We start from the raw sequence: 12,422 nt of genomic DNA on the forward strand, positions 1-12,422 counted from the left end.
GGAAAGGAAGAAGAAATATGCCATATATTCTAAAACAGGGACTAATATATTTATCGTACTCAAACATTAAATTTTGGCACTAGACTTCCTTGAAGTCACATGGACAGGGTCAACATGGTGGATAACATAATTCCTGATTTTGAAAAACAGAAGTTAAATCTCTAATCATGTTTTTTTCAGAAAAGACTCTTTCCAACCTGGTTGGCCCTGTGAACCCATTGTAGAGATGCAGACATCAACACTACACTTCCAGAGGACTTGGGGACATGCTGACAATGAAATTGCCAGCCATGCACATTGCCAGCTAGTCATGAAGCAGGAAGTGATAATCTCATTTTCAATTCAACTGGGCTTGACTCAACTAAGAGACTCACTCTTGTGTGTATATAAGGGTGTTTCCAGAGAGGGTTAGCTGAGCCAGGGAGACTTACCCTAATCGTGGGTGGCACCATACATGGACTGAGATCTTGGACTGAATCATGGAAAAAAGAAAGTGGTGAGCTAAGCACCAGTGTTCCTCTCTCAGCTTCCTCACTGAGGATGCAGGGAGACTGGCAGCTTCATGCCCCTGCCACCATGCGTTCCTACCACGATGAGCCTCAGACTATGAGCCTAAATAAAGCCCTTCTTTCTTTAGGTTGCTTCTGTAGCTATTTTATCACAGCAACAGGAAACTAAACTAATGGGCATGATGAGGTGGAAATGTTCAAGTTGACAAGCTCTGACTTGGTCCTGTTGGTGCCTATTATTACACAATCTCCTTCCCCCAATTCCTGGCTGTCTGCTGTTGCGATCTGAGGAAAGAGACAATGCCTGGCAGCATTAACTCTTGTTTTGGTGTTGCTGACATTGAGCATCCCTCCTCCCCATCCTTCCCTCCTCTTTCCCCTACATCCTCTTCCTTCCTCCTCCTTCTCTTTCTCTTCCTGCTCTTTTTATTTTGATGTACACTTCAGGCTGCTCTAGAATTCATCACAAACCTCAGAATGACTTCAAACAAATGATTCTTCTACCTTAGTTCCCAAGTGTTGGGATTACAGGCATGTGCCACTATGCCCAGCTGATACCAAATGTTCTGGGAGCTGTGCATCATATGGTCCTTTGCCTTTCCCACTCTTAAAAGGAATCATAAGTCTTCAGGAAAACCAAAACCTCAACTCAGATACACAGATCTGACAGACAACCTCTGCACAGGGGCTAGGAGGAATCAGAACCTGCTATTAAAGGACTGGACCGTCGAAGATCAATAGCTTCTTTAGTACAGGACCAACTGCATGTATACTTCAGGAGCTGCATTACGTCCTGTATATTTTGAAGTATCAAAAGACATAAAATGGGAAAAGAGAAGGCCATATAACAAGACTCATGCACAAGTCTGTGAAAAAAAAAGTTCTAGTATAGAAGTTTCTAGGGGATCAGAGTCTGCTAGTAAAAACCATAGACATTTGAGCCAGGAGGGAGCATAGTTGAGTCTCACCACCTGCCTGCCTCGAATTCCACAGGGGAACTGGCTGAGAATAGATTGGAAACTTTTTAATCATTCATTCATAAAATTCTGATCATACTTCATGGAATTATCATCAGACATGCTGACTGCAACTTAGGGTTCAACAGTCTTTACCCAGCTACATGTATTTGGTGGTTGGGGAACTTTTTCACATGGTCTTGGTATTTGAGCAGAGATCCAAAGGATGAGTAGGGAAGGTGTGTGTGGGTGGACCAGGTAGAGGGATTGGTATGGGCAGAACCCCTGTGTCAGAAAGGACAAGGTACTCTGAGGAAGTCAAAGAGGAGTAAGGTAAGGGACGACATGAATCATGGTGACATTCAGTTTCTGCTTTGTTGAAGCAGCTGAATGATACTGTCATTCTGGAACCTGGAGCCCAGGAGAGGTTTTCCATATTTAAGAGAACTATGAGAATCAGTGGGCATATTGATGGAACTTTGGGTTGAACCCTTAGCTGCAACCCAGGGCTGTTTCATCTTACAGTGAGTCATACTGTAAATCTCTTACTGAGGACTTAACATTGGGTGTTACAAAATATTGACATTTGATAACAAAAATAAGTGTCAGAACATAATGTTCATTTTCAAGCATTAGGAGGAAGCATGGGTCGAATTTCCACATTGACATGCTCAGTGGATCCTTTTTGGAGGGGCATGACTAGTGTGCAAAGCCCTGTGTGAGTACATCAGGGAGACAGTGATGAGACTCTCCTGTTTGTGCTTGCAACAGAGAGGTGAGAGAAGGATTGAGGCATGCTTCACCAGACCAGACCTGAACTGAACCACTGATGGCTGAAGCAGACACCACTGAGAGAAAGAACAGTCAGTCATCAAATGGCAAACATGGTGCAGAAATGAACTGACTGAATAGATTAAAGGGATGGAAGAATTAACAGAAATTTCCAAACACAAAATGTCTGTTTCGAAAATGACCACAAGTACCCCAAATTAGGTACAGACAAGGAGCATCCCTTCCCTGCCTCCACGGCACTTGCTCCTCCATGGTCTGATTATTGGGAAGAAAGCTCCTCCTTTTGCCTAGAGCATTTACCTGTGAGTCAGCCTTGGCAAAGAGCAGCAGAAGGAAGTAGAGGGGCAGGAATTTGTTCTCTTGTGGGAGCCTCAGCCAAGAAAACAGGAAAGAGTGAGTTTGTATTGCCCTGCATACTTTCATTCCTATTACGTGTGCACAGAGCCCCAAGAGAAAAACACAATTTGGTAGTGCACTGATAACTACATTCATGAATCACTGGTCCAAGAATGATAAAAATCCAAACAATGCTAGGGGAAAGGAGAAGGGAGAGAGGCAGAACAAAGCCAAACATAATTTCCATTATGAATGACTGACTGAAATTACATCCAAATCACTGTCTAACTCCTAAATGGAAAATTTTCACTACATTATGAGTAATGTATATATTTTAGAAGCTTAGCAACTACTGTAAATCCATCAATTGAGTGTTTCAAAGTCTTACTAAAAATGTACTTCATCAAGGCTAAGTATTGGTGTAGGTACATTTGAATTTAGCTGGTTGGGCTCAGTTGAATTACCAGGTGACTGGGGCCAGGAGGAGCTGGTGACCAGATGTCAGAGGCATATCTAGTTGTGTGGGCTGGAGCAGAATCAACGCTCCAGGGAGACCTGACAATGTGTATGAGTTCTGTAGAAGTTGTTGGGCCTAGTTGGTCAAGGCTGGCTGAAGAAGCCTTTTCAAATCCTATCATGCTTGTGTTGTCAGTATACACTGGCATCTGTATCAGAAAACTACTTCTAAGTGCTCAAGAATATAGGCTGGTTCAAACCCTGCTTAGGCATGTTTCCTGCATCTGTTTCTACCCACAGTTAGTGAAAGTCTCAGGAACAACATACTAGCAAGATTTGAATAAGCTTACATTGCTTTTCTTAACCAATAAGGGTCCCAACAAGTCTGATTTCAAAATCATAGAGTTTGATGTTCCTGCCTACCCTGGATACTTATTCCCAGTTTAGGGTACAGAAATACATCAGACTGGCACACTTCTAGCTTTGTGTTCCTCCTCAACCTTCCTTCATCAAACCATTTATGTGCTTATTTATCCATCCATCCATCCATCCATCCATCCATCCATCCATCCATCCATCCACCCACCCACCCATGCATCCGCCCATGCATCCACCCACGCATTCATCCATCCATGGTTAATCATTCTCTGTCTACAGGACATATCCTGCCTAATTTGGAGGACTGAGGGAAACAAACACCCACTGCTTACTCCAGCCCTCCCGGGTCTCACTCTTCATCCCATACCAGAGGTGGGAGCTTTCCCTCCGGGCTTCACGGAAGCAGCAAGGAACTGTGCATATATGCAGGCTGAGGAGCTCAGTTCCCAGTGGGCCACTGGCTTGGCAAAGGGAACCGCACACTAGAGGCAGGGATTTTATGATGGTTTCCTGTAGCTGATACAGGGTTTGAGGTAAACACTCCATTTGAGGAACTGTTTTTTTCCCCTGCCTGATTATTTGAAATGAATGTCATTTCCCACTTCTATATACAGTTTGCATCACTGTTGCAGAGGTGGGGGAAAGGTGGCTTTTTAAAACACAGAGAACTCTGAGCAACTACATGTGATCCTAGCCAAAAACCCAAGAAGTGATTTGAAATGAACACCCCGCGTCGAGTTGGGGGCAGAGCTTGGCTCACCTCTCGCATGTGACCCGGATGCGCTCATCACTGGATGACTGCTGTTCGTCCTCCTTTTCCCGGAAGTGCTCCTGCACGCACTGCTCCTCAAACTCATGCAGTTTCTTCAGCTCCTCCTCACTGAGGAACAGCTCTGTGTAGAGGAGAAGTGTAGGGCAAGTGAGGACCACTTGAGAAGGATCGCTTTAGCTGTAGCTGTGTCATTGAGAATTTCATAGTCGGACTTCGATTAAGCTTCAGCTCTACACCACAGATAAGCAGTTTCCCGATTACTTCAAGTAGTTGTTAGCTCCCCATGCCACCACCTCCACCCAGGTAAAAAGAAAGTCTGTCTCATGCAGCATTCCAAAAGCTATGGGAGCAAAACGGACCACTTTTTAATGAAAAACAAAAGTGAATTGCATCTGTCTGGAAAGCAAAAGGGTTTCCCAGAAAACTTTTCGCGCGTTATTGCACAAGCAGCCAGGCTTATGTAGCTTCTTTTTTACTTAGCTCTTAGCTCTTTATATGGAACACATTAACACATTTAAAGGGGTCTTGAAGCATATGGAAGGGTATATAGAAGACTTTTGCGAACTTTCAGTCTCTGGTCTCCGTGAGTTGGCTTTTTACCAATATTGATTACAATATAAGGAAGTAAAGCTAGAATACGCAGAAAACAAGGAACACTCTAAAACCCTGAGCAGTTGGACTGTCTGTCATGCTTTCCCCACACCTAGGATTTTTGGTGAGGCTGCCATGGAGTGCCTATTTAGTACCTTCTTTTGAAATTATCTCACAAATAGAAATGAAGAATCCCTAACATACTCAGCCCACGGTCCCGTTCCTCCTGGTCCCCTTCTCTTTTTTTCCTGCAGCGGCCACTGAGACGCATAATGATGATATAGATGTGGCTTAAAATGATCATGGGTGGGGGCAGGACCGGCCTGTCATGGAATGTCATGATCAGTTGGTATCGCTGGAACTTCCACACTTGGTTGGATATTGACTTGACTTCAAAGAAGGTGTTGCTTTAAAAGAAGACAGTCTTACAGTTACTTTCTGTTGTGATTTTGGGGTTTTCTGTTACTTGGATTTAAAGGAAAATACATCATGAGATGGACTTAGTACAATCTACTGAGGCGGATTCCTTAATTGTCTGATTTTTTCTTTTTTCTTTTCTTTTTTTTTTTTTTCCTCATCCATCAGTGTGGATTATCTATGCTCAAAGGCATATCAAGACCGTTGAATTTTGGTTTACACCGTTTTCTTAAAAATGCACACTAAATTCTGCTGATTAATATGCTCAGTGTGTTATTTCATATTTTAAAGGTCCTTCAAAGAGTTAACACTTCCAACTCAAATGATTAGATGACCTACTTTTGTACTTTGTGGGTGAGAGGCTGGTTAATTATTGAGCTTACCTGGCCAAGGGTGCACTATTTTGAATGTGGGCAAGTGCAATCTTTGTCACATTCTAGCTTCCAGCAGAAGTCTGACAATGCATGGTTGCACTGTCTGTTAGCTCTGGGACTTTAAGAACGCCTGCTGTTGACTAGAGACCATAATTTTCTCTTTTCTCAAGCCATGATGGGAGCCTTGTCTTATTACATAGTATGACTTTATGATCTAGGGAGAATTTTTCTTCACATTTCTCAATTTAGCAGATGTTTTGTTTTTGTTTTTTTGTTGTTATTGTTTTGAGACAGGGCCTCGTGTATCCTTAGCTGGTTTTGAACTTGATGAATGGTTGAGGATGTCTTTGAACACTTTGATCACCTTGCCTCTATTTCACAAATCCATCTTAGAATGTAAAATATGGTTTTTCAACGTTTTTAAAGTATTGTCAACATACTCAATGCATGTCAAACAGATATATATCTTGATTTAGTAACTTAAGCCACTCTACTGTTCTGACTGATTTGACTTGATGTTTTATGTCTAAAATAATCACAATGGCTTGTGAAGTTAGTATTTTGTGTGTCTCTGGTAGTGAATGAAAAGCACAACTTGCTCAAATCTCTCATTCAGGAGGCTTCTGCCTAAGAAAATATTTTCATTAGGTTAAAATGTGTGCCTCAGTGTTAAAATACTAGCCAATATTACATTTAAATATATTTAAGTGCTGACGCTTGATATATGACTACATGCAGACTGATTTAAGTTGAGCAAAAAGACTGCAAAAAACCCTATCCCTTTAAAAGCTTTAGTAAATTTCTCTGAACACATATGCAGGTATCTCCATAACTTTCTGACCCTGAGTTAGAGATCTGTAGAGCAATGAACAACGGCCACAGGCCTTTGCCACACTTTGCATTGATACTTACTTAAAAACAGCAATCAGTAGGTTGACCAGCAGGATGTTGGCCACCAGGAGATAACAGGCCATGAGGGCAGGTGTAAGCCAGGCACCAGGGATGCAGGGAGGGAGCCGCTTGCCTTCCTCATCATAGAGATTTTCACCACAAGGAGCTGAAAGAAAAGTTTGTTTTGGGTGGCTTGTTTTGTATATGTAACAAAGGATAAATAATTTTATATGTGTTTTGAATGAAATTTTTTGGGGTGTATGTACCTGTTATGTACATCTGTGAATCTGTATGTAGAGGCTAGATGTTCTCCACCTTATTTTTGAGGCAAGGTGTCTCTCTGGACCCACAGTTTGCTATTTTGGCTGCACTAGAGCCAGCAAGCTCCAGGGACCTTCCAGTCCAGTATGTGAGGCTGCAACTTGTTTTTTCACATAGGGTCTAGGGAATAGAAGCCAGGTCCCCATGCTTTCACAGCAAGCACTTTACCCATGGAGCTAGCTCCCCAGCCCTATGTTGTTTGAGACAGTCTTACTACATAGCTCAGGTTGGCTTTTAAACTTGTGATCCTCTGGCCTCCAGTGCTGGGATTACAGTTTTGCACACCCCCACACATGACTTAATTGGACTTTTGCATTTCATAAGCAATAATTTTCTAAGCAAAAATATCAAATCACATAATGAAGGTAATAAATTTATATTTTCACTCTGAGACAGTTATATCCAGATTGTTCCATTTGCAAACATTTTCCATTTTCTTATCACCTCACCCCTTCACCACATTTAGAAAATATGTTTGTTTGTTTGGTAGTACCTGGGAAAATAAACACTGGGCCTTGTACCTGCTAGGCAGGCATTCTACAATTGAGCTACACCATATATATCCAGTTCTTAATGATGACTAAACCATTATTGTATCTTCCTATGTTGTCTATTAGAATCTCATTCCATCTCTTAATAATTTACTATTAGCTTATGCTGTTTTCTTGTGATTTTCTTGCTTTCACTGTACATTAACTCTGGAAACACTTTCAATTTCAGTTATGGGGTAGGGATCCCTGCCACCCTCTCAGATCAACTATGGAATTATGTTTGAAAATGAATCCTTTCCCTTCTGTTCACTAAGGAGACCTATTTCCCAAAGCAGGGAAAATAGGATGATCCTAATGTGGAACTTATGGTCTGCTTACTTTTTGTTTGCAGTCTAAAAATATACTGACCTCAGAAAATTGAAGACGTATTTAAAAATAGAATATGAGTATCTATAACCAGTTGAGGAAAAAGATGACATAATGAAAACCTTCACAAAATACCTCACCAATTCCATGTGAACTTACGGTTGATTTCCATGGCGTACACTAGACAGTCATTGGATATGAAGAGTGTGGTTTGTTTTTCAGTTGTCCCAGGAGAGGAGGAAAGAAAATAAGAAGATGAGTGAGAGGAACATAAAACAATTTCCCAACACAAGAATCGCTTTGCTGCTAAGACATGCGAAGACTCAAGCCTGCTTAGAATAAATGTATCTATTATCAATTCTGAGAAACAGATCTCATCAATATTCATCTATCCATATGTCTATAAGCACTGGAAAGACAAGATGTTGCTGCAGATGATCCTTTGAACTTTCAAGTGTGACGATCAAGCATTCCCTGTGTCATGCCTAGAACACCTCAGCAGCACAAATAGATGCAAAGGTATGGTGGAGCAGTCAGATGAAGAGCTGAAAACCTGCACTTAATGCTGTTACTGAAAAACCACAGTCTTTTGTTTGCCTCGTTATCGTCTCTCATTAACCAGTGTGACTAAAATCCTGAACAGTAAAAATACTACAGCGGTGTCTGTAGTCCAGAAACTTCTGCTTGTTTGCTTTACATATGTGTGTTTAATTAAATTTGGTTTTAGACTAATCTCTCACATGTCTACAAGGTGTACCGACCACTTTTATTCCTACCTTCCTATCTCCCCTGTCAATCTCCCCTCCTCCCAAGTCTCTCTCTCCTAGTTTTTCATTCGTTTTATGACTCACTTAATCAGGGCCACCAGTGTGCTCACTCGTTCAGAGTTAATCTTCAGCAGAGAACACAACTACAAACAATGATTTCTCCCAACCCCCCTTCCCAGCGTCTATTGACAGCCAATAGTTCAGAGGTAAAGGGTAGGGCACTGTGAATGCCTCCCATTTCCTTGACTTGTTGGTGGTCCTGGTCCAGTTGGTCCCCATGCAAGTAAGTACAGTTGTGAGATGCTGATTGTAAGATCTGTATTGAGTCTAGAGAATGACAATCTGTAGCCCATCCTTTACCACATCTTCATGACATAAGGGGAGGGGAGTGAGAGGGGTAATGAGGAAGATAAAATATGTTTTCTCTCTTATGTAGAGTCCAGATTCAATATATATGCATACATGTTAAATACCACACACATATGCAATACAAAAGCAGAGATGGGGCTATTTGAAGGGAGGAAGGGGCCAATAAAAGAGAGGAATAAGGGACAGGGAGGATATGGGAAAGGGCAAGTAAGAGCAAGGTGCAATGATATGTAATGTGAAATGTCATATGAAACCCATTATTTTGTATGCTAATTAAGACACAATAGAAAAACTGGAACAATAGATATGCTTACTTAGGTTAATGTGCTTTCACAAACAATAGATTTTGATGGTCTGATTTACAGAGCCACAGTAAGTGGTTAATTTTGTTATATTTGTAATAATGATGTCTTTGAAAACTGCAAAGAAGTTATTAGTCCAACCGTGTGTCAGCAGATATACTGATAACTTTGTATTTCACACAAGAGGAGAGTGTTCTAAACCTCCTGTTTCCAAAGAGCAGAACTCTGGAGGCAGCAGAGACACTATCGGCCTTGGTGCCTCATGACACAACAAGATGTGGTCACTGTGTGGAAATAGGAGAGAAGTGCCTGGTCCATCAGAATCTGAATTGTCCCAGTGTAATGGGCTCATGGACATCTGAACTTCACACCCTGCAGCACAGAGGCACTGCCACCTGAAGCGGAGCTGGGGCTTAGAGCCCATCCTCACTTGCCACCTATTTCCTCTGCTATATCCAGGTTATTATTGACAATAAAAACTGGTACTCCTGTATATGTGCATAGTAAATTTGTAAAATCTTGTGTCAGTTAAAAATAAGTAAATGGGGGCTGGAGAGATGGCTCAGAGGTTAAAAGCACCAACTGTTCTTCCAGAGGTCCTGATTCAATTCTCAGCAACCACATGGTGGTTCACAGCTATCCGTTATGAGATCTGGTGCCCTCTTCTGGTGTGCAGATATACATGGGAGCAGAATGTTGTATACATAATAAATAAATAAAATCTTAAAAATTTACTCTATAAAAATAAATAAATGACTAATACAGTATTGAAAAGAACACCTGTGGTGAAGAAGAAATAAATAGCTATATGGGAAGCAGTCTGTAACGATTCAAAGAAGAGGACCATGTGAGGTATGTGCCACCATGCTGTGCTAACTGCTTCACAGAACAGCCTTCTTTATCCTGGAGTGGGAAGATATCAGGGTTGAAGACAAATGACTGTACTGGGGCTGCATCATGTGATGTAATGTCCAACAGCACAAGGGAAGAGAGACTGAGAATTCCAGAGTGAGTTTTAGAGAAGAAGAAACAGCTGACACCTCAAAATCTACACTTCACAGTCTGTGCTTATTTTTTTTTTCATAAAATAATCCAGTGCCTCTGGCAGAAGAAAAAATACTTTACTTCCAAATTAATGAGTGCTCTTCCATTAACTTGGAACTGATCATCTGCCCTGGAAGCAGGGAAGAGAATCTTACTATGAATTCTAGTCTTACGGTCTATCTGGTCTGCAAACACCTCTCCGTAGATCATCCAGTAGGGCATGTAGAAGATGTTTCGGGCCAATTTCCAAGAAGGCTTCTCCTCTGGGTGCAAGATGGCTTGGCGAGCTACTCCAAAACTCATCAACACAACCAGCATGATGACCACAAAATACAGCATGTCAATCATCTGCGTAGGAAGAACACACTATTGACTAGTGGACCAAGTTCATCTTGGCTCATGCTATTGTGCTCTCCAAAGATGTCATTTTTATTATGATAAAAACTGCATCTTTCCCTTTCATCCACAGGCTGGTAGCTTTTTATACCTCATGCAAAGCATTTGCCTTATTCTAGAACCCTACTCCCTTCCTCTGCCCCAGATCTTTCTTGCTTCTTTTATTGCTTCCTGTTGCTATAGTTCAGTTCTAGAATGCCCCTCACTGAAGGCTTTTTAACCACATTTTCTAGTTTGCATCTAGAATACCCCTCGCTAATGGCCATGTGTTAAAGATTTAGTTTTTAGGTTGACACTATTGGTCCCTGGGACGGAGATGGAGCCTTTGAGAGGTGTGGCTTTGTGTGAGGTCCTTAAGTCACCAGGATGATGGTTGGACCCCATCTCCTTCCTCTCTCTTTCCTCCTTGCCTTCTGCTGTAGGCATGCTTGCTCAAACATGTACTCTTACCATGAGGTGCTTCCCTGACACACACCCAAAGCAACAGGCTCAGCCAACCATGACTGTGAGCTGTAACAGGCATTTTCTTTTATAGGTTGTATTTTACTGTGGGGAGAAAAAGCTAACTGACACACCCACACACAGATGTTCTTCTGGTAATTGTAACTGCAAATAGGGAAAGGGTGGGCCATGGTGGTACACATCTTGAATACCGGCATTTGGGAGGCAGACGCAGGGGGCTGTTCTGTGAATTTGAGGTCAGCATGGTCTACATAATTGATTGCCAGTTCAGTCAAGTCAGTCAAGGCTACATAATAAGACCCTGTCTTACAAATGAAAAGTGAATAGGGAAAGGGAGGCCTCATCAGAAAACATGGGAGTTTCTAGGAACAGCAGCAAGAGAGGATTCTTCTCAGAAATAAAGCCACGAAGAATTGTGAAGACACACTAATCTCCATTCGTTACATGGATGCTGAGTGGTCAGCACTCCAGATGCTAGACGCATATAACTCCCATCTCCACCCCCACCCCACCCCCCGTTTCTGTGGTACTATGGATTGAACCAGGTCTTCTAGGCAGGAGCTGAGCCACATCACCAGTGCTAACCTATTGTAACCCTCAATTTAAACAAAACCCTTTGTATGTGTATCGGTGTATTGGTGTTTTGCCTATAAATTTGTCTCCACCACATGTATGCAGTGACTACAGAAGTTGTCATATCATTTGGGACTGGAGATACAACCGTTGTGGCCAACATATGGCTTCTGGGAGCTGAATGAATTTGGGTACTCTGGAATAGCCAGTGCCCTTATTCATTGAGCCATCTCTCTAGCTCCTATAATCCCTAATTTTGAATATCCCTGAGTATGAGGGTCCTTACTGGAATTAGCTAAACCATATGTCCTGTAACTCAAACCAGTCCTGCACTGGTTCTATAGAAGCATTTTAATTGATAATTATTATTCTATTATCCTGTTGTTCGATTATTGCAGAAGTTCACCTTTGTTCTGGAATTAGTCCTAACACAAACCATTTTAGTAATGTAGGGACAACTTGCTAGGTAGTGGTTAGTCTCACATTTTGTGGCCTGCTCTGAAATAAATGTCACCATGGATGTGTTTCAAACTAATCACACAAAGAACATATGTCCACCACCCCAGACCAGAGCACATGAGCCAAAGTCTGTTGGATTACCTGTAGGGGCCAGCCTTGGGACCCATTATCACTGGCTTCTGCCAAAGGCTAGGGAGTTACCAATCTGATTTTTACTATGAAAGCATTCTGAAGTGGATGAAACTTCATATAACACATGAAATCCAGATCCTACTCTGAAGAAATTCTATGATGGTTCCAGCCCCCAAGATGCAGAGCTAGTATATTGAGATACAACTATTGTGGCTGCATTATTTTTAAAACTTTTTAAATATTATATTTTATGTATATGGGTGTTTTG

General features: G+C 41.8%; 1 protein-coding gene across 2 annotated transcripts in view; it reads right to left on the reverse strand.

Annotated features, from left to right (window-relative positions):
- Positions 1 to 12,422, reverse strand: part of Trpm1 (transient receptor potential cation channel subfamily M member 1) — a 138,404-nt gene that overhangs the window by 18,684 nt on the left and 107,298 nt on the right. The window contains exons 22-26 of one of the 2 annotated variants that reach the window (XM_027408067.2): positions 10,306 to 10,480; positions 7,810 to 7,830; positions 6,494 to 6,638; positions 4,995 to 5,197; positions 4,188 to 4,320 (exon numbers count right to left, since the gene is read on the reverse strand). In XM_027408067.2, coding sequence (XP_027263868.1) covers positions 4,188 to 4,320; positions 4,995 to 5,197; positions 6,494 to 6,638; positions 7,810 to 7,830; positions 10,306 to 10,480 — 677 coding nt within the window. Of the gene's footprint in view, positions 1 to 4,187; positions 4,321 to 4,994; positions 5,198 to 6,493; positions 6,639 to 7,809; positions 7,831 to 10,287; positions 10,481 to 12,422 lie in introns of both variants that reach the window. The other variant, XM_035441387.1, reaches the window with a different exon arrangement.

This window comes from Cricetulus griseus, chromosome 3 (genome assembly GCF_003668045.3).
Source record: "Cricetulus griseus strain 17A/GY chromosome 3, alternate assembly CriGri-PICRH-1.0, whole genome shotgun sequence".
NCBI lineage: Eukaryota > Metazoa > Chordata > Mammalia > Rodentia > Cricetidae > Cricetulus > Cricetulus griseus.